Consider the following 23,823-nt stretch of genomic DNA (forward strand, 5'->3'; position numbering starts at 1 on the left):
TATGGTAAAACTTCTAAAATCATCGATTTTCATCTGAAAAAATTGTCAATTTTCATCTGATTAACCTGAAAATTAAAGAGCAATTGTATAGGGCATCACTGAATTAGGAAAGCAAGTATTTTTGAGGTCAAAATGTCAAAGGGCTGCTTACGGTAAAACTTCTAAAATCATCAATTTTCATCTGAAAAAATTGTCAATTTTCATCCAATTAACCTGAAAATTAAAGAGCAATTGCATAGGGCATCACTGAATTGGGAAAGCAAGTATTTTTGAGGTCAAAATATCAAAGGTCTACTTACGGTAAAAATTCTAAAATCATCACTTTTCATCTGAAAAAATTGTCAATTTTCATCCGATTAACCTGAAAATTAAAGAGCAATTGCATAGGGCATCATTGAATTGGGAAAGCAAGTATTTTTGAGGTCAAAATGTCAAAGGTCTGCTTATGGTAAAACTTCTAAAATCATCAATTTTCATCTGAAAAAATTGTCAATTTTCATCCGATGAACCTGAAAATTAAAAAGCAATTGCATCGGGCATCATTGAATTGGGAAAGCAAGTATTTTTGAGGTCAAAAGGTTAAAGGTCACCCCACGGTAAAACTTCTAAAATCATAAAATTTCATCTGAAAAAATTGTCATTTTTCATCTGATTAACCTGAAAATTAAAGAGCAAATGCATAGGGCATCACTGAATTGGAAAAGCAAATATTTTTGAGGTCAAAATGTCAAAGGTCTACTTACGGTAAAACTTCTAAAATCATCAATTTTCATCTGAAAAAATCATCAATTTTCATCTGATTAACCTGAAAATTAAAGAGCAATTGCATAGTGCATCACTGAATTGGGAAAGCAAATATTTTTGAGGTCAAAATGTCAAAGGTCTACTTACGGTAAAACTTCTAAAATCATCAATTTTCATCTGATTAACCTGAAAATTAAAGAGCAATTGTATAGGGCATCACTGAATTGGGAAAGCAAATATTTTTGAGGTCAAAATGTCAAAGATCTACTGACGGTAAAACTTCTAAAATCATCAATTTTCATCTGAAAAAATTGTCAATTTTCATCCAATTAATCTGAAAATTAAAGAGCAATTGCATAGGGCATCACTGAATTGGGAAAGCAAGTATTTTTGAGGTCAAAATTTCAAAGGTCTACTTACGGTAAAAACTTCTAAAATCATCAATTTACATCTGAAAGAATTGTCAATTTTCATCCGATTAACCTGAAAATTAAAGAGCAATTGCATAGGGCATCACTGAATTGGGAAAGCAAGTATTTTTGAGGTCAAAATGTCAAAGGGCTGCTTATGGTAAAACTTCTAAAATCATCAATTTTCATCTGAGAAAATTGTCACTTTTCATCCGATGAACCTGAAAATTAAAGAGCAATTGCATCGGGCATCATTGAATTGGGAAAGCAAGTATTTTTGAGGTCAAAAGGTTAAAGGTCTACTTATGGTAAAACTTCTAAAATCATCAATTTTCATCCGATTAACCAAAAATTAAAGAGCAATTGCATAGGGCATCACTGAATTGGGAAAGCAAGTATTTTTGAGGTCAAAATATCAAAGGTCTGCTTACGGTAAAACTTCTAAAATCATCAATTTTCATCTGAAAAAATCATCAATTTTCATCCGATTAACCTGAAAATTAAACAGCAACTGCCTAGTGCATCATTGAATTGGGAAAGCAAGTATTTTTGAGGTCAAATTGTCAAAGGTCTGCTTACGGTAAAACTTTTAAAATCATCAATTTTCATCTGAAAAAATTGTCAATTTTCATCCGATGAACCTGAAAATTAAAGAGCAATTGCATAGTGCATCACTGAATTGGGAAAGCAAATATTTTTGAGGTCAAAATGTCAAAGGTCTACTTACGGTAAAACTTCTAAAATCATCGATTTTCATCTGAAAGAATTGTCAATTTTCATCCGATTAACCTGAAAATTAAAGTGCAATTGTATAGGGCATCACTGAATTGGGAAAGCAAATATTTTTGAGGTCAAAATGTCAAAGATCTACTTACGGTAAAACTTCTGAAATCGTCGATTTTCATCTGAAAAAATTGTCAATTTTCATGCGTTTTTTTGTTTTTTTGTTTTTTTGTATACAGAATCAAGGCTCGTGAAAGAGCTAACATTTATTTCACAAACAAATCAACCAGACAAACAAAATATATAAAAAGAGGGAGCGGAAGACAAGATGGGGAGAAAAGGGAAGCACAGAAACACAACATTTGAGAGCAGGGAGATGTGTGGGATGGAGAGGGCTTGGGGGGAGGAGGCATGGGAAGGGTGGGAGGGGGGGGGGTGGGAGAAGTATAAAACACAAGGACACCAAGGACTTCCAGGACAGAAGTTCGTATTTCAAAAAAGTGGATTTGGGGTGAAATTAGCGTGGGTAGAAAAGATCAAGGTTTTGGATGGGGGAAGATAAGAGATGGTGGTGAACAGCTGTTTTAAAGACCTGGAGGGTGGAGTGGGATTGAAGAGAGTGAGGGAGTTTGTTCCAGAGGCGGGAGAAAAGAGGAATGAAGGAGTGAAGGTGAGCAGAGAGTCTTGATTTTGGCAGTTTAACCATAAGAGGGTTGCAGGCAGATCTTGTGCGACCTGTAGGAATATTTTGGGGACAGAGCCCAGAGAGAGCTGGGGGGGCAAGGCCAGAGAGGAATCGGTAGAAGACGGAAAGACCACCAACCTGCCTGCGGTGAGTGAGTGAAAGGCCCTTGGAGTTAGCTTCATCGTGGGAGATTCCAATGATTCTGAACGCTTTGGTTTCAACAGCGTGAAGACGAGCTAGGTGTGAGGCAGGAGCACCAGCCCAGAGGGGAGAGCAGTATTCCATTGAGAAATTATTAACCTAAAAAATTAACCTAAAAATTAAAGAGCAATTGCATAGGGCATCACTGAATTGGGAAAGCAAGTATTTTGAGGTCAAAATGTCAAAGGTCTACTTATGGTAAAACTTCTAAAATCATCAATTTTCATCTGAGAAAATTGTCAATTTTCATCCGATTAACCTAAAAATTAAAGAGCAATTGCATAGGGCATCACTGAATTGGGAAAGCAAGTATTTTTGAGGTCAAAATGTCAAAGGTCTACTTACGGTAAAACTTCTAAAATCATCACTTTTCATCTGAAAAAATTGTCAATTTTCATCCGATTAACCTGAAAATTAAAGAGCAATTGCATAGGGCATCCACTGTATTGGGAATGCAAGTATTTTTGAGGTCAAAATGTTCAAGGTCTACTTACGGTAAAACTTCTAAAATCATCAATTTTCATCTGAAAAAATTGTCAATTTTTATCCGATTAACCTGAAAATTAAAGAGCAATTGTATGGGGCATCACTGAATTGGGAAAGCAAGTATTTTTGAGGTCAAAATGTCAAAGGTCTACTTACGGTAAAACTTCTAAAATCATCAATTTTCATCTGAAAAGATTCTCAATTTTTATCCGATTAACCAGAAAATTAAAGAGCAATTGTATAGGGCATCACTGAATTGGGAAAGCAAGTATTTTTGAGGTCAAAATGTCAAAGGTCTGCTTACGGTAAAACTTCTAAAATCATCAATTTTCATCTGAAAAATGATCAATTTTCATCCGATTAACCTGACCTTTGATTAAGATTGTCAATTTTAAACTTCATGAAATGGACAATTTGATGTATCCATGGCAACTTTTGGGGGGGGGGGGTGGGTGGGGGGTGGAAGGGTGAACTTTGCAAGTATCATGTCGTCTTTTCTTTTCTTTTCAGGATGTCTTTGTTTGTTTGTTTGTCTGTCTGTTTGTTTGTGAACAGGATATCTTCAAGAGGTTGGTGGAGAGGTTGGGTATGTGACAAGAAATGGTTTTATTTTGGTGAAGATCCGGATCCAGATCTGGATCTGAGAATTTTAAAATGATTCTTCACCATTGAGTGAAAGGGCAGAAATGATTTATAACACGATTTCTCAAATAGTTGAGAACGGATTTTGACGAAACTCGGTGGACAGGTTAGGTGTGTGACAAGGAAGAATTGATTACATTTTGGTGAAGATTTGAATCCAGATCCAGATCAGAGAATTCTTTAAGTGATCCTTCACCATTGAGTGATCGGGCTAAAAGCAATATATAGCATGATATCTCAAAAGGTTCTTGACAAATTCTGACAAAACTTGGTGCATAGGGCAGTTGTGTGACAAGGATGAATCAATTCGATTTTGGTAAATATCCAAATCTGGATACGAGAATGTTTTTAAATTCAAAAGTGTTTCTTCACCATTGAGTGTTCGGGCCAAAAACTATATATAGCATGATACTTCAAAAAGTTGTGAATGACTTGTGTCAAAACTTGGTGGATGAGTTGGATAAGACAAGAGTAAGCCGATTCGCTCTTGGTTCAGGTCCGAATCCAGATCCGACCTATCAGTGGGATACAAAACGCAAACTGTTGAACCTGGCAGAGGTATGTGCTCTCTACCGAGTGCTGTACTAGTTCTTATTGACAACATGCTCATGAAATTATTCATTGGTGGTGGCCTTAATGCTTCATCACTTGTGCAGAGGTGGTACAACCTTCTTTTTGTGTGAAACTAATACTGAAGTGATGATTGTTGTGTCCATAACTATATGAACTTTGTGTCTGAAATAAAGGATTATCAGTGATTATTTTTAAATACTGAGTGAGGGTAATTGGTGATGAAACTTGCTTTGTTTAGGACATTGAAGTAATGCTTTTTTGTTGCAGGTGAGTACGCTAACACTGGAAATGACACGCATGAGACAAAGCCTGAACGATGTAATGGCGTTCCTGAAGGTTATGGCTTCACAAAGACATCAGCCTGCTCACTCTTCACCATCCGTCATTCATTCTCCATCTCCTTCCATTCCCACATTGAAGCAACCCTCGTCAAGTCCCGACCGTACGTACAGGAAAACGCTATGCCGTACGTCGCAGCCATCTTCTTCACGGCTCGAATCTGACATTTGCACAGGCCTTTGTGAAGACTCCGGAACAGAAGGCTCATCTCAGCACCGAGCAATAACTGCACAGGCCACAAGTAGTGAATTCCTCCACAGGGAAGGTTATGAATCGTCTACTTGTGAGATGGACATCTCATCACCCCATAACTCATTTATTTGCACAGAAAAGTCCAGAAATGGTGAAGGGTTCACCAAGCTGTCACCGAATGCTGCACTTCCTGCCGGACCTTGCCACCAGGCTGTGACGTGGACACGCAACAGCACAGGCGACGATTCGACATCAGGGCTTGTCCTTTTGCCTGTCCCAGTAAATGTAGAGAGCTCGCCAACACCGACGCCCGGGTGCTTGGAAACCGTGTCGCTCCGGGTGATGCGTGGACATGAAGTTATCGAGATAGATTTCGCGGACAATGAAGGAACAAATGTATAGGCAATGAGATTAAAATTTAGCCTCAGAATTCAACTTAAAAAAAAAACTTGATACCTGCACGTGCAAATCAAAGGAATGTTCGATGTTTGTAAACCTTTCAGTCGGCGTTTACAACTTGTTTAGCGTGTTGCATGGCAATGTTCGCTCAGTACGAATCTCCTTCAAATTGGGCAAATGCGGAATGTGGGCATTCTCTGCCTTCGGTGTAACCATTACCAGGTCCAAACAATCCGCAACACTATTAACACCTGGTGTCATAATGCATGGTTTTATATCCTTTGCACTAAAGGAAAAAAAAAACATGTCTGTGTTTGTTTCATGTTTCAGTTAAAAAAAAATGCAAATTCAAAATAAAAAAAATCAAGTCGATTCGATTAATCGAATACAATTTCGTAATCTTCGCTACTTTTCAACCTTTGCGGATAACGAAGCTCTTTTTGTGCATGTTGTGTGTGCGTGCTGTGTGCGTGCTATGTGCGTGCTGCGTGTACAGTAATGTATGTTCAAAGAGAATCCAGCACTTGAAAAAGCTTTCAGCCACATAATGCTCATCGCTTGTTTTAATGTCGGAGGCCGATGTTGGAGGTGATTTCCCGGCATACGCTCCAGTGGAATGGCTTCATAAACCTACAGAGATGATGAGTTCTTAACAATTTTCCTGCCATCACTTTGCCCCGAAGTTATATGAGCGTGCCGCGAATCTTCAATCAATAGTTGAGCTCCTCTCGAAACGTTTTACTGACTTGGAAACTGATTGGGCCAAAGCTTATGCGATAACAAGGTAGGACTTTTTTACGAAGAGATTCAGGTAAACTTTACTTGACCTTTGGCGAATGAATGTTGCTTTAGATTTCTAGCAATTTTCTTTTTCTGGAGTCAGTGTTTTTTATATGCAAACTGAAGCTTTCGAACATGAAGTTTTTTTGTTTTTTTTCAACAATATTTTAATATTTATTTAACATTTATATAATTTTTTGTGTGATTTAATTTAATTTAACAGCACTACACTGAAATTACAGTCGACTCTCGCTAATTTGAATAGGTGCGTTCTGGAGTTCCTTTGAATTGGGGAAAATTCAAATTGCTTGGAATTATTGTGGTTGTTGTTGTTATTATTTGTTCCCTCCAATTTGGAATATGGGGCATTTCTTTTATTTTCGTTGTGCTACAAAACTCATGTGATGGTGGTGGTGGCGCTGAAGGCCCATGCTCCTGATGGAGTATTGAGGATCTCGTGACAACTTGTGAATGTCTTCACGGCTAAGAGCCAATCCTGGACGGGTCACAACTCCGTCACAAGATATGGAAAATTTTCACTTTTTAGGAGCCATTGGAGTCGATCCCACACTAATGAGGGCAATGCAGCATGCCTTTACCCTATCCACCAACATATAACCATTTGAATAAAATGCACATATTGCTACAACTACTTAACATCCAGTACACCACCAGCATCAGAAAAAGGGTCACTTTACAAGCACACTCTAAATATCAAATATAATAATGTAAACAACGACTCGTAATTGCAATATTTTGTGTTCTCATAGAACTTCACATGCTAATCACAACACAACTGCATTTCATGTGCATATCCAGCCCTTACTGGAACTCATGCGGTGAAGGAACTCCTGAACGAAACAAACCAAAACGGTGTTCACAACTTCCTGTGTGTTGACCCAGATTCACATTATTTCATTGAGCAGATTCCACACAGTTGCGGTCTACAATGACGGGTTCGTGCTCAAAGTGGTGGCATGATTATGGAAATGCGAAAAAGGAAGGAAGATTTATTTTGTGGCAAAAAGGTGTTGTGGTGAATATGGAGGATGGGTTCAGGGAAGTTAAAGGCAGATATGTGGCCATACATATGTGGCCTACATATGTGGCCATTGACTGCGCATATATGTGGCCAGAAAACGCACTAGATATATATTTTCAGTGTCCAATTCGGAACAAATGCACATGAATTATAACTTAACATGTCATGGATGCAGTATTGAGAAGGGATTGAGAGGAAGTTTCATAAATATTGCAGTTTCATCAAATAAGTCCCAAATGAAGAACGGATAGGGAAGAAAATTCACGTAATCGCATGTACAGCCTATGCTATAAGAATGGAATAAAGAGATAAATAAAACACCCCGAATTAAAAAAGATAATTACTCTACAGGACGGTACCGTAAATTTTAAAAAAATCTTTAATTAAATACCACACATTTATTTTGTTTAAGTTCTTCGGAATTTAAAAGAAAAACTTCAAAAAGGGTTCAATTTCACCCCACTTTACGGTATTCAATTAACGTTAGGTCAATTGCTAAGTAATAAGACAAACCTCACTACAAAGGCAGTGTGAACCACAAGGTTAACCCTCTTCTCTCATCCCAGGAGGAACCTTAACTCAAACTCTCAATTTACATTGTCAGGGCCTACTTATTCATTGTCATCAGAGTAGCACTGCACCGAGTTACCACGTCATCTACAATTAATATGTAGATGTGTACAATAATGCAGTACATGGTGCAGATGTGATACTTTGTCCTAATACAGTTAATTTTTTTGTAGAACTCAAGAGTCTTCGAAGGTTCTACATGCTCTTTGGCCATCTTGGCCCACCAAGCGTGACATTGAGGCCTGGCTCTCGGGGTTTAATTGCCTTGGAAAAGCAAGAAAATATGAGGATATATGTTGCCACAACCACCATCTAGAAACACTTCTGAGTTCTGACCATCTTACTATAATTCACCAAATGTCTGTCTGTCTGTCCGTCTGTTTCCAGGTACCGCAAAAACGGCTGAACTGATCGCAACGAAATTTTGGGTGTGTAATCCTGGGATGCCCTGGAGTAAAATAGGCTATATTGTTTTACCAATTTTCCAATTTTTACAATTTCCAATTTTTCCAAACACTATGGAATAATATTTAGCGATATGAACAGTGATGTGGCTTTTATTGAAATTCTACAAATACTGTTTAGATTTTGATGATTTGCGTGTCATATGATTTAACGGATGTTTATATAAATTGTTTAAAATCAAAAAGCCTTCAATTTCTGATATATTGCCTTTTCATTTGGGCCTCCCAATTGAAGCCCCGCCCATAGGGTGGGTACCGTTGCTAGTTCAATAAAATATTGGCATTGTCTCGTATGTAGACTCCTCAAAGCTTCAGTCTGTTGACTAAAATTCACTTTATTTGTTTGAGGAGATTCCATACATCTTTATTTGAATATAACGGGATGTCCAGAAAATGCAGAAAACTTTAAGGTACGTCTTGGTCAATAGACAGGAAGTAGGTTTGGTGTTAGCCTCACTCGTGGAAGTTCCTTGTAGAGATGTCTGGACATTGGTGCAGACCACTATCGATTCTACCTCTCTGGACAGCCACTGGAAAAGAGTGCAGTGCCTGGAACACCTTGGCCTCTTTGTCTGTCATAACCTTTCATGGAAGGATCATATCACCGAGCTCATATAAAGTACTAATCTCTGTCTGGGTATTCTCTGTAAACTGTAGAGCTAAAGTATTCCTGAGCTGCTCCAAGCACATCACGTTGTATAAGGCCATCATACAGAGAGCTCCATGGAGTCTGGCTCCCCATTCTGGGCTGGAGCTCTGCCTGCTTCCTAGTTTTCAAATGAGGCAGTTGACAAAAGGGCTTCCGCACCATTTGAATCTCAACACATGCGGAAGATACCTTAAGACTGTCACTCTCCTACTCGTGGCAAGTTGGTGGGCTCTCTATATTTGATACAAACTTGCAGTCTGACCTCTGCCCTCCGCAAGCCACTCGAGGTCACACGTGTTCCTCAAGAAACCCTCACCTGCTCATACTTGCAAAGTCCAGGCTGGTTGCCCACCTGCATTCATTGGTTCCCTAATTCCCCTGATTGTGGAATCATCTTATCCACTCAACCATGAACATTCACGATATCTTCTACACACACTGATTGTTCCTCCCTGCGCCATTGTTCCTGGCGTTTATGTTATTTACCCATTCCTTCCTGTGTACGTCCACCCCCATTCTCCCAGGTTATTTGTGAACCTGTTGCCCTTTGTCGTTTTGCACCTCCCTGAGTACAGCCAAAGCTCGTAGTTACAGCCTAAAATTATCAGGTCTATTGGAATTGCAAGTGGCATTCTCATGACCAAGAAGAGTCAACATAGGACCCCCATTCAAATTCCTTCATTTTAATTAGCAAGGGTCGACTGTACGTAATACAATTTCTTGATTCCATTAATTTCATATTTAAAATATTCACTTTATCTTAAAATGTTTACGTGAACAAACAAGAGAAAAATGACCACAGTGTGGTCACCAGCTGCGACGTGTAGAATCATGAGGATATCCGTTGCAATATGCGCTACCAAATTCGACCAGTCATTAAATTATATGCATGCACTTGCGTCTTTTTGTCTTTCAGCTAAAAATATTCTGGTTTCTTCAAACAAATCGCGATTTTAGTCCGCGATGCTCTTACCTCATACCAACGCACGTCCGAGTGTATGCGCATGCGCTATTCAAAAAGGCACCCCAACAACAAGAACAACAACGCGGTCCTCTCATAGAGCTGCTCGTCGCAGCAAAAAAAAAAAGAACATTTTGTTGCCATAACTTGTCAAATTTCTTCGACACGTCCTCGAGGAATCGATGTACGTATTATGTAGCCAGAAGGGGTGGAGGAGGAGGGTAAATAGAGGGGAAAATGTTTAAAATAAAATTGTGTGTGTGTGAGCAGAAAGGAGGGAGAGTAGAGAGGTAAAAAAATATTTGGGGAGTAAACACAAAAGGAAATTTGCGAATGATACGGGGGCAGCAGAGGGGGACGAAGGGGTCAAAATTTGGTTATTGTATATGGAATATGTGTAAGGATGGCTCCTCCCTGAGTACGGTCAAAGCTCGTAGTTACAGCCTAAAATGATCAGGTCTATTGTCTGGGCGGTTCAAAGAATGTTTGCAGCCATTTTGGCTTTATCTCGCCATTAACTGCATTTCTAAATGTAATCCTTCTGTCAGAGCAAGACTGGTTAGTTCTTCGTTCTACAATAAATAAATAATTGTTATTCACATTATCTCGCTTAAACTTTGTAATAAGGAGATCAAACGATTGAAAGACAAATGCCAATGAATATATACTGCCAGAGAACGCCGCAGATTATTACTCTGCATTGGCAGCTATAGATCTAGTCTGCTTTGGCCTTCAGAGTAAATTTTCCTTTCTTGTTTGACTTATTATTCTCACCAGAGGAGAGGGTATTGCATTCGGGTCTGTTTGTTTGTCTCTGTCTGTATGTTTGTTTGTCCGCACAGAACGTGAGTATGCTTTTCTCTGCAACCATTGGTTCGATTGCCAAGCAAAATTTTTTACCATAGGAGCGCCTTCTCCTGTAGAATTGTAAAATAATTATGACGTCATAGGTCACGTAGTACACCATCACGTGGTATGCCACCTCTGATAATAGGCGCCATCTTGGAAAAAACGAAAACCTTTGCGCTTATAAATCACCGAAACTGCTCCATGGAACAAATTGAAACATGGCTCATTGTCAAGTACTCCCCATGGGGAACAACATATATTCATGATGATGTCATCGGTGCCTTCATCATGACGTCATAATTAGACGAGTAAAACTTGATCTGATCAGTTTGAAATTTATTGAGCGTGATCTACACAAAAATTGCATGGGATAATTGAATTGATGATGTCATCGGTCACGTTTTTCGGCAGCCATATTGGATTGAACATAAATCTACGTCATCGATAAACCACACAAACACATCCTGGCAAGGGTCTGCAATCTCGGATTGCTCTTTCTTGTTATACTTTATTGCCTCTGTATCTCATTTGACTTATTATACTTGTTTGTTGTCTATTGATTTTTATACTGGTGGTACAAAGTATTTGGTGGCACAAAGATGGTACGGTTGTACTGAGTCACAAACAACAATGGTTCATGCCCAGCTTGTATAATATTCTGAAATGAGTGGCATCAATTTATATCCTTTTTGTGATGGCCAATGAGGGATGGAGGGGGGAAGACATCTTTTTTAAAATATCTTTGCTTAATCAATAAACCCAATCTGCTAATGTTCTATTTTATTACCCGATGTTACAGAAACCAAACAATTTTCAGTCGGAATAAAACATTGAAAACCTGATTGGTGATGACAGGTTGTTCGCTCACTTTCTAATCAAAGAAATCTCTCATTTTATTATTGTTATTTTGTTTCTATTATGCTTTCCTTTTGTTTCTGTGGTTCCCTCTAGCTGGAAGAGGCACACAGGTACACTTGCATGTTCATTGCAGACTTCGACAATTGTGCAAGACTTGCAGCAAAATACCCAGGAAATCATTTTCCAATTCAATTTGTGAGTAAAATGAATTATTTAGGTTCGGCATGCATGATTTAACGTATTATAGAATCGAATATGTGATCAGTATTATGAATATATGATAAATAGGCCAACAATAAACCCTGTAACAAGAAAGGTAGAGGGTTTAGATAGTGAGGTTGCATTGTTTGGTTGACTGGCTCTCTGGACACAGCTGAGGTTGTGGATCTGCTGATGTAGACATCATGGCAATGGTTGTGGACCGAAATGGTGAAAACCCTGTGGAAGAATGGAGCCCAGATGATGATCCAGACAGTCAGAAAATATATCATTTGCTTAAAATTCAATAAGGTTGTTACTTTAGCTAAACAACTATTTTGAGCTTTGGAATTAAGATAAAGTTAGGTATAGGGTGTTGTGTAATTAGTGTCGTTCACAACACCCTTAAAAGGTCATGGTGATTGATGTTTTAGGAATGGCTATTAGTGTTCAATAAATGATTGGACTTGTGAGGGACAGACTTGTGAAAAACTGTGTGTGTGTGTGTGTGTGTGTGTGTGTGTGTGTGTGTGTGTGTGTGTGTGTGTGTGTGTGTGTGTGTGTGTGCCCCCGTGTGTGTGTGTGTGTGCATGCATTGTCTGTGTGTGCATCCGTGTGAGTGTGCATGTGTTTGTGTGTGTACGTGCATGCATTGTGTGTGTGTGTGTGTGCATCCATGTGTGTGTGTGTACGTGCGTGTGTGCGTGAGCCTCTGTGTGTGTGTGTGTGTGTGTGTGTGTGTGTATGCGTATGTGTGTGTGCATGCGTATGTGTGTGTGTGCTTGCATTGTGTGTGTGTGTGTGTGTGTGTGTGCATGTGCATCCGTGTGTGTGTGTGCACATGCGTGTGTGTGTGTGCGTGTGCATGTGGGTGCGTGTGTGTGCGTGTGTGTGTGTGTGTGTGCATGTGTGTGTGTGGGTGCGCGTGTGTATGCTTGCCTGTTTGCATTACTTACAAAAGGACGAAGTTATGCAGAAAATATATGGATAAACTAGAATAAAACAATGGAACTTAAAATGACAGGGCTGACGCACAGAATGAATGAGAGAACAAATTGAAAAAGATAAAGTAGCAAACACACAATTGGCTCTTTGGTTGGAGGAGGTAGAGAAGGGGAGAGTTTTTGATTTGAAAAGAAAAGTTTGAATCAACAATCCGAAGGTAATTTTAAACAATCCGGAGACGCGTGATTATTTAAAAGAACTTCAATCACAATATGTTATTGTTCCAATTGACAAAGGAAATAATATTACATTTGTATGCAAAACATTCCACATTCAAACACTTTTGGAAGAATTTGGCTTGCAGACTGGACTTTCAAAGACCTACCAAATAAGTATCGACAATAAAATAGACTTGATACATACAACACCTTATAAATCACTCAAAAACGAGAAGACTATTAGTTCCAGATAAACACCATAAATTACTATTCATTTACTGGATCCACACAAAAACCCTTGTAAGATGAGGTTCATCATGGCAAGTAGAGACTGTAGTTTGAGGCCATTGTCAGAAAGTATATCTGGGGCGATTAAACTAATCTATAAATGCTTTAAAAACTACCATGAAAAGGTGACGTTTTGTACTGGTATTAAGAAATTCTGGATATTGATAAGTACATCCGCCACCGAAGGTCATCGCCCCTGTTTGTCTATCTGTCTGTAAGCAGGATATCTCAAAAAGTTATGCACAGATTCGGACTAAACTTGGTGGACAGGTTTGTGGTGTGTGACATGGACGAATTGATTCGATTTTGATGAATATCGAGATGCAGATACGATAATTTTTTCGGTGATTCTTCACCATTGAAAGATATGGCCAAAAATGATAAATACCACGATATCTCAAAAAGTTGTGGACGAGTTATGACAAAACTTGGTGAATAAGTTGGTTAGGTGACAAGAACAAACCGATTCGATCTTGGTTCAGGTCCGGATCCAGATCCGACCTATCAGTGGGATACAAAAGGTAAACTGTTCAACCTGGTGGAGGTATGCGCTATACTGAGTGCCGTTCTATTTCCAAACCTGTAATCGACAGTATCCACAACAATAATAACAAGGGTAAGGCTAAATATTTATCAACTTCTGATTTTTCCACATTATACACAAACATTCCACATGACAAGCTCGTAACCGCGTTGGACAGAGCGGCAGTGAAATCATTTGCTGGAGGTGATAAAGTATACATTAATGTATATCAAAAAAGAGGAAACTGGTTTGTAAAGGAAAATAAATATTTATGTAGTTTTTAGCCAATATTTATGTAGTTTTTAGCCAATATTTATGTAGTTTTTAGCCAATATTTATGTAGTTGTTAGCCAATATTTATGTAGTTTTTAGCCAATATTTATGTAGTTTTTAGCCAATATTTATGTAGTTTTTAGCCAATATTTATGTAGTTTTTAGCCAATATTTATGTAGTTTTTAGCCATTATTTATGTAGTTTTTAGCCAATATTTATGTAGTTTTTAGCCAATATTTATGTCGTTTTTAGCCAATATTTATGTAGTTTTTAGCCAATATTTATGTAGTCGAGGGTCGGGGCTTTAGAGGTGAGTGTGTGTATATCTAATGGCGGAATATGATGGGGCTCCAGATATTGTCCGGGCCCAAAAAAAGAAAATTTGAGTGAATAAATTGTTTTATTACTTTTTTTTTCTTTTTCTTTTTTACAAACTTTTTACGAAAAACAGTTTTTTACAAACAAAAATATCTGTCCGGACACAGGACCTGGTCCAAACTTGGTAATCTATTCTGTTTTGTATCATAAAATAACTATAATCAGGGGTTCACATAACGAGGACGCAGGTAACTCATGCGTGGGGAAACAAAACTAAATGCATACTTCAAAGATGCTAAGAAAGTTCATTAGTGTACTACCTCAACACAGACTTTTGATGGAAGGTTTTCTCTAGTGCTCGTGTCGGAAAGATTCTTCCGTGATAATTCTGATGCCCAGTACTATTTTATTGTGATTTCAAGATTTCAGTGTACAAAATTAAGATTATAAATCATAACAGTATAATTAACTAGAATGGCACTCAGTAGAGAGCATACCTCCGCCAGGTGAACAGTTTACGTTTTGTATCCCAGAGTAGACCAGAAAATCACAATACAGAATCACATTTAATCAAAATCATCCGTCCACAACTTTTTGAGATATACTGCTATGTATAGTTTTTGGCCCTATCTCCCAATGGTGAAGAATCACTTTAAAAATTCTAGTAGCCGGATCCGGATCCGGATCTTCACCAAAATCGAATAATTTTGTCCTTCTCACATATGCTACATCTCTGCCAAATTTTGTCCGAATCCATCTCCAACTTTTTGAGATACGTATATTGTTCACAAAAGGACAGACAGGCAGACAAACGGTCAAAGAGACAGACAGGGGTGAAAACATAACCTCCATCCACTTTGGTGGCGGAGGTAATAAGTTGTATTATAACTTAGAAGTTATAATATAAAAAAGTAGATTTTAAGAGAACATGCGAGCAAGAAGGATGGGGGGGAGAAGAAGTGGTTCAGCAATGTGCGGAATGAAAAACGAGCGGCTTGTGAGTGTCTCATCTGGAGTGGACGTTCAGAGAGAGCGTTTACAGGAGAGTAAGAATGATAAGATGCATACGTACTAATCTGAGAGGTGCCTTAAAAATTGGAGTGGTGCTTGGGAAAGCACGCTCGAAGCTGACATCTTTATTTTTGTGCGTACCAAACCATTTCTGCTGGTACTCAATGGAGAACCTATTTTAAAAAAATTGTGTGAACCTCTGACTATAATCATGATTGCATTTACTTTGTGTTTCAGAAAAAAGTCATAAATTTTTTTTTTTAAATACTCCACGCTGCGTGGGCTATTCCATTTGGTAGCGTAGATGTCCGCACCATTTGGTGCTATTTTTTTTATATCCCATTACGGTGTTTGTCTCATTGTCCATTGTATATTGTTTTGTATTATTTTTATTAATGAGTTTTGTTCGAGAGTTTTTTTTTTAAGCCAGGTTTTTTAAAATTGTATTTCACTTTAATATTATTTATATATGTGCGGGTAATCAATAAAATGAGGACAATAAAAAAACGTATTTTATCAATAAAACTTTTTCAACTCGAATATATAAATAATCCAGAGAGGCGAGAAATTCTTTACTCGACCTCAGACAACCTGTCCTTACAGGAGTGACACTCATGTTGAGACCGCCTGAAAATATTCTTTGCCCCTGGCCCTGGCAAGGCCTAATCCGGCACTGTAGGTCATTATTTAGGTCGTTATTATCCTCTAGGTCATTATTTAAGCCCTATTCATAATATGCAATGTAAAATCAAGAACCATGGGCCGGATGATACCAAAGACTTGAAAAATGGATCGTGATGCTTCCTCACTCTTGCTCCGCATTTAAAAAAGATAGAGTATACGGAGCAGCAACCATAGGTTGGCAACAATTTCGCAGGCTAGATGAGCCTCCTACCTTCCTCCTGCAATGAAGTTCCTCATTCATTTACGCATTGTCCTTTTTACTCTGTTTTAAAATTCCCGTTGAAATACGGTGACCTTCATCTGAAGTTCGAAAACTTTCTTCACAACCTGCAATGAGTGTTCAAGTCTTTTGCTGAATGTACAGTTTTTCAGGGGTCACCCCAAACCTCACATTTTCAGCATTTGCCAAAATAACCTACTGACAGAAGCGTTTGATCGACCCCAAAACGTGCAATTATTTTTCCTGACAGCACGTGACCTTTTTCGACCAAAACGTTACACAGCACGACAACCATCAATTGTGGAAGTTCCGACGAATATTCCACTCATATAAATTTCCCAACAGCCCAGGTGTTTCACTTTTTGGCATGATGCAGTGAATAATAGAAACTCGGAAGTACACTTGTACAGAGTGAATTTTTTGGGCCAGTTTATTCAATTTGTCCACCCAGGAACCGAAGACTGAGAAAAGGAAGAGAAGGATGATATGTAAGAAAGGGAAGGGATTGAAAGGAAAGTGGTTTGCGAGGAGATTTTCCTTTTTTTTTTTGTATACAAGGTCGAGGCTCGTGTAGGAGCAAACATTAATCACAAAAAAAAAACAGGACACGTAAAACATATAATAAGGTGAGCTTTAGACAATATGGGGAGAGAGGGGGAGCACATTTGAGAGCAGGGATATCGGGAGATCTTTGGGAGGGAGAGGGCTTGGGGGGGTGGAGGCGTAGGAAAGGGAGAGGAGGGGGAGAAGTATAAAATACATGGTCACTAAAGTGAACATAGAACATAGAAATATACATAGAAACAGTGATACACTACATAGAAATATACATAGAAAATAGAGAAATATACATAGAAACAGTGATACACTACAAATAAATATACAAAGAAACAAATGAACATAGAACATAGAAATATACATAGAAACAGTGACACACTACATATAAATATACATAGAAACAAGTGAACATAGAAATATACATAGAAACAGTGATACACTACATAGAAATATACATAGAAAATATAGAAATATATACACAGAAACATACATAGAAACCAGTGACGACTGTGCTTTTTGTGGTCTTCATCAATGATCTCTCCGACTCTCTTGAAAATCCTCTCTATCTCTTTGCTGATGACTCCATTCTCTGCCGCTCCATTCCTCATCCCTCAGATCGGCAGTCTGCAACCTCCTCACTCTCTGCAGACCTGGACAAAATCACAGACTGGGCAAACAAGTGGAACATGTCTTTCAATCCTGACAAATCTCACACTCTTACAATGTCTCTCCGAAAAGACCGAGTGGACAACCCTCCCATCTACTTTCTCAACAATCCTCTCCACGAAGTTCTGTCACTCAAGCTTTTGGGTTTCACTATTGTTACGTGGTCCCCTCGGTGACTACCTGGTCTCGGTGACCCCCGGACCGTGAGAGGACCTTCGCCAGAAAGTAGTATTATATATGCGCTTTCGCAACGCAATCCCTATGAATTCCACCCAAGAGAAACTGATGTTCAATGATATATTTCCAGGGTAAGGATATCATACAATTTCAATGATACAATCACGGATATTCCCCGAGCAATCAACAACAAACAACCATCAACAATTCCCAATCCACAATCAATTCCCTATATGATTAAGATGGCCATCTTATATATGTGTGTCCCCTTTTGTACTCACGACCCCCTTTTGGTCTCTGCGCCTCACAATGTCTCTGGGCCCCTCCTGACCAAGATGCTGGTAGGCGTCGCCGCACTCGGGCGGTTGAACGAACCCCGGGTGGACGTGTTTCCACCGGGCAGGTATCGTACCAGGCACCGCGGCTGCAGCCCCTCGTGGCCACGCAAAGCGGGTACGGTAAAGCAAGCCAAAAGCCCCACGCCGCTTGCAAGGCGTGTTAGGCCCCAACGTGCGACCCGTACGCGTCTGTTTAGACGGTGCCAGACGCGGGGTCGATGCACGGCCCCACGTCAACTTGACGTCTCCACCGGGTAGGTACACGTCCCGGTAACTCCTCTCGCCAGACGGGCTTCGGAACGCCGCTTTTCCACGCGGCGCAAGGTCGATCCCACCTTTCGTCGGAGCGGGGCGAGGAAGAAGAATACTCGTCGCTTTTCTTCCTCGTGTCTTTTCCTCTTCTGTTTCCGGTCACTTCCGTTTCCGGACACTTTTTCAGAAGGGCTCCTGACCCTCCAACCACAACAACCCTTAATCTACTACGCATGGATAAGCAAAGACCTGAATGGTAATTCACATACATTCACATAAATACGTAACACTCCCCCCCTTCAAGAAAGAAAGTTTGAACCCAGCGAAAACTTTCTTTGCCGGCCAATTTGGAGAAACAACCCAGATAACTCAACCCCCCCCCCCCCCCCCACATTATCAGTTCCCCCCGGGCACAGTTATCACTTAACAATAAAGCAACCAAAATTTTACCACAACCCCTCCAGATTACTCACTCTGGACTAAGCACCAGCAATGACATTGTCCCTGCCAAATCAAACTCCATCTCATGACCCTCTGACTTTGACCGTCAGTTTCTTGTGAATGAAGGTTAAGGGGTTGATCAAAGATCCAAAGTTACGCAACTCGATAGCACTTTTTCCGGGCGGCCAAGCCGAGTATTCACTACATGGATGCCTTTAGGAACGTGGAGTTCACGGTTAGTCCGTGCAGGAAAGTTCTCCACATGGGCGCCTTGAGGAACGTGGAGTTCACGGTTAGTCCGTGCATGAAAGTTCACTACATGGACGCCTTTAGGAACGGCGTTCACGGTTAATCCGTGTAGGAATCTTGGCTCGGCGGCTCCGCCGCATTCAGTGCTTCAACTTCTCAGAACTTCCCTAATAATTATGGTGGGACCACTTGTCCCTGTAGTCCCATGAATAGCGGTCTCCTTCTCGGCCACTACTTTGCCAATCCTTCCTTCGGGAGCTGCCGTAACTCAGGGAGCCTCCATAATAATATTGATTGCGGCCACCACCAAAACTACCGCCCAGTTGTCCTCTCCTGTAGACCTCTCGACGCCTACGAAATGCCTTCCCTACTGTTATGGTCCGACCCTCCAAATCCTTGCCATTCCAATTCTTCTCTGCCTCTCTGGCGTCTTTTGTGCTGGCAAACGTGACAAAGCCGAACCCTCTTGACTGTTGCGTTTCCCAGTCTCTTACCAACCGCACTTCCACCAGCGGCCCATATCTGTTGAAGACAGAGGTCAGAACTTCTTCCTCTGTTTTGAAGTTCAGTCCCCCTACAAATAACTTGGCACTTTTGTCGCCATCCCGAGCTGGTGTGGTGTTATTTTCCCTGCTGGGCTCTTTACCAACCCTCAGGATACCATAAACTTGACCCCCGGCCAAATCATTCCCGATAACCACAGATACACCCTCTACAGGAAGCGTGGCTTGTAAACCGACGGTGACCGGTCCTGACACCAAATCGGACTCCAAATGGATGACATGAAGTGGAGCACTAACACCGCCCCCGATCCCCTGTAAACGAACACTATCCCCCGTGGCCGTCTCCTCGGACCATGGCAAAATGCCTTCAAGCATTAAAGATTGATGTGCCCCTGTGTCCCTCAATATCCTAACCGGTTTCCGGTTAGTCGAGGCTCCATCCCGTGACACAAACCCCTCTGAAATAAATGGTTGGTAACCCTTTTGATGGCGATTTCTCACAATGGCCATTGCATTGGGAGTCGTAATAGTCGGACTCTGCTCTGGGTCTTCCCTTTTCATGCGGTAACAACTTGGACATCAAGTGTCCAGGTTTCTTGCAAAAAGCGCAAGTAGGCCCGGAGGAAAAACTCGTGGTCTGCCTCGGGCCCCCCGAACTATAAGTTTGTCTTGGGCCCGCATCCCTCTGATTTCGAACAGGTGGGGTATCCGCGTTGTCCCCATAATCCTCTCGAGGCCGCCGCCATGTATGGTGGTTCTCCGCACCTGCTGTTCCCCACCTCCCCTGCGGAGATCTAGGCGAGGAGTTAGGTTCGTAGACCCCTATTCGGTGGGTTAAGGCATAATCATCTGCCATGGTGGCTGCGTCCCACAACTTTGGTTCTTTCTTTTCCTGCAGGTACACTTTGATGTCCTCGTGGACACACTGCTGAAATTCCTCCACCAGGATCAAGTCACGCAATGTTTCGAAGTCTTTCCCGACTCCTTTTGACTCACACCACCGATCAAACATGTTTTCTTTCACTCTGGCAAATTCCACATGGGTCTCATTCTCCCTCTTCCTGGCATTCCTGAATTTTTGCCTGTAAGCTTCCGGAACCAACTCATAGGCTTTGAGGATGTGCTTCTTCAGTACCTCATAATCTGCACATTGGTCCATTGGTAGCGCCGAATAAATCTCTTGAGCTTTCCCCACCAGCACACTTTGCACTAGTATGGTCCAGGCCTCCTCCGGCCAGTTTAATTGTCGAGCCACTTTCTCAAAGTGTGGAAAAAATTTCGCGACTTCCTTTTCACTGAACGGTGGAACCAGCCTCACATGTCTGCCCACATCCCAGGTTTTCTGGTTAGGTGTCGACCCCGTCAGCAAGGGTGGTGCCTCTCCCCGTTCTCTCATTAACTCCAGCTCCTTGAATTTAATTTCTTGCTGAAGCTCCATGTCACGTTCCTTTAATTCCCTTTCTGCTTTTCTCTCCTCTGCTTCGAGTTCCCTTGCAGCTCTCCTCTCCTCTGCTTCTTTCTCTTCTCTCCTCTCTTCTGCTTTCCTTTCTTCTTCTTTTAACCTTTCCTGGAGTTCTCGTTCCACTCTCCTTTCCTCTGCTTGTTTCTCTTCTCTCCTCTCTTCTGCTTTCCTTTCTTCTTCTGCTCTTTCCTTTTCTGCTTTCCTTTCCTCTTCTTTCAACCTTTCCTGGAGTTCTCGTTCCACTCTCCTTTCCTCTGCTTGTTTCTCTTCTCTCCTCGCTTCTGCTTTCGTTTCTTCTTCTTTGATCCGTTCCTGGCTCCGTAATTGCAACTCCAGTTTCTGGAGCTCAACGTCTTCTGGTTCTTCGGGTAGCCACTCCCAGGCTAACTCGTCCCATGTTCCTAATCCCACCATAGATTGTATCACCGTGGCATGCAACTCTGCCTTCCTCAAATTAGTTCGGACCTCCAAGTTAAAATGTTTGGCCAATTTCAAGAGGTCCGACTTTAGTAACGCTCGGAACTGTGCCTCACTCGGTGTTACCGCAAAGTTCTGTGCCACAAACGCCATGGTGACTATCGTTAACACCTGTTAACCTTCACCCAAGACTTTACCCCAATTTCCCCAAAAACTTTCCAATTACTACTTAATTAATAAATTTTAATTAATAAAAATATTATTTTATTATTTTATACAATTTTAGATCCCGGACGTAGACCCAATTGCGAATCCGCAAATCGTAATTTGGACGAGCCCCCAATTCTGTTACGTGGTCCCCTCGGTGACTACCTGGTCTCGGTGACCCCCGGACCATGAGAGGACCTTCGCCAGAAAGTAGTATTATATATGCACTTTCGCAACGCAATCCCTATGAATTCCACCCAAGAGAAACTGATGTTCAATGATATATTTCCAGGGTAAGGATATCATACAATTTCAATGATACAATCACGGATATTCCCCGAGCAATCAACAACAAACAACCATCAACAATTCCCAATCCACAATCAATTCCCTATATGATTAAGATGGCCATCTTATATATGTGTGTCCCCTTTTGTACTCACGACCCCCTTTTGGTCTCTGCCCCTCACAATGTCTCTGGGCCCCTCCTGACCAAGATGCTGGTAGGCGTCGCCGCACTCGGGCGGTTGAACGAACCCCGGGTGGACGTGTTTCCACCGGGCAGGTATCGTACCAGGCACCGCGGCTGCAGCCCCTCGTGGCCACGCGAAGCGGGTACGGTAAAGCAAGCCAAAAGCCCCACGCCGCTTGCTTGCAAGGCGTGTTAGGCCCCAACGTGCGACCCGTACGCGTCTGTTTAGACGGTGCCGCGAACGGTGCCAGACGCGGGGTCAATGCACGGCCCCACGTCAACTTGACGTCTCCACCGGGTAGGTACACGTCTCGGTAACTCCTCTCGCCAGACGGGCTTCGGAACGCCGCTTTTCCACGCGGCGCAAGGTCGATCCCACCTTTCGTCGGAGCGGGGCGAGGAAGAAGAATACTCGTCGCTTTTCTTCCTCGTGTCTTTTCCTCTTCCGTTTCCGGTCACCTCCGTTTCCGGACACTTTTTCAGAAGGGCTCCTGACCCTCCAACCACAACAACCCTTAATCTACTACGCATGGATAAGCAAAGACCTGAATGGTAATTCACATACATTCACATAAATACGTAACACTATCTGCCATGATCTTTCCTGGGAAAACCACATTTCAAATGTGGCCTCCAAAGCCGGTCGCCGACTGGGCATCCTCCGTCGTGCGAAGTCCTTCCTTGGCACACCTGAGCTCCTCACCACATACAAGGCTTTCATCCACAGCTCAATGGAATACTGCTCTCCCCTCTGGGCTGGTGCTCCTGCCTCACACCTAGCTCGGCTTCACGCTGTTGAAACCAAAGCGTTCAGAATCATTGGAATCTCCCGCGATGAAGCTAACTCCGAGGGCCTTTCACTTACTCACCGCAGGCAGGTTGGTGGTCTTTCTGTCTTCTACCGCCTCCTCTCCAGCCTTGCTCCCCCAGCTCTCTCTGGGCTCTGTCTCCCAAATATTCCTACAGGTCGCACAAGATCTGCCTGCAACCCTCTTATGGTTAAACTGCCAAAATCAAGACTCTCTGCTCACCTTCATTCCTTCATGCCTCTTTTCTCCCGCCTCTGGAACAAACTCCCTCACTCTCTTCAATCCCACTCCTCCCTCCAGGTCTTTAAAACAGCTGTTCACCACCATCTCTTATCTTCCCCCATCCAAAACCTTGATCTTTTCTACCCATGCTAATTTCAGCCCAAATCCACTTTTTTGAAACACCAACTTCTTTCCTGGAAGTCCTTGGTGTCCTTGTGTTTATACTCCCCCAACCCCCCCTCCCTTCCCATGCCGCCTTCCCCCAAGCCCTCTGCCTCCCACACATTCCCGAAATCCCTGCTCTCAAATGTTGTGTTTATGTGCTTCCCCTTCTCTCCCCATCTTGTCTACCACTCCAGTTTTTATATACTTTGTTTATTTGTCTGTTTGATTTGTTTGTGTGATAAATGTTAGCTCTTTCACGAGCCTCGATTCAGTATCCAAAAAAGAAATGAAAAAAGAAAAGTGAACATAGAACATAGAAATATACATATAAACAATGATACACTACATATAAATATACAAAGAAAATATAGAAATATATACATGGAAATATACCAAGAAACAAGTGAACATAAAACATAGAAATATACTGTAACGAATTTGGAAAGTGTAAAAAATGTGAGAACTGGTTTGCTGTGTTTTAACTGGCCCTCGTAGAGTAAATAAGATCGAAAGACGTCCCCCTAGTTAATTCCATGAAACTTACACACAGGCCACGATATATCTTTTTAAATAGCTTATTTCCTTATTCTATTTCGGCTAAATATGTGTTTCCCACTAGATTGACTCTGCATTGCATCG

At 41.3% G+C, this 23,823-nt stretch overlaps 1 protein-coding gene across 1 annotated transcript in view; it reads left to right on the plus strand.

The window, feature by feature from the left end:
- Positions 1 to 5,629, plus strand: part of LOC144892723 (uncharacterized) — a 31,230-nt gene extending 25,601 nt beyond the window's left edge. The window contains exon 8 of the mRNA XM_078781043.1: positions 4,732 to 5,629. Coding sequence (XP_078637169.1) covers positions 4,732 to 5,397 — 666 coding nt within the window. The 3' untranslated portion in view covers positions 5,398 to 5,629. The remainder of the gene's footprint in view (positions 1 to 4,731) is intronic.
- Positions 5,630 to 23,823: the final 18,194 nt, after the last annotated feature.

Source organism: Myxine glutinosa, chromosome 6 (genome assembly GCF_964187855.1).
Source record: "Myxine glutinosa chromosome 6, kmMyxGlut1.1, whole genome shotgun sequence".
In the NCBI taxonomy this organism is placed as follows: Eukaryota; Metazoa; Chordata; class Myxini; order Myxiniformes; family Myxinidae; genus Myxine; species Myxine glutinosa.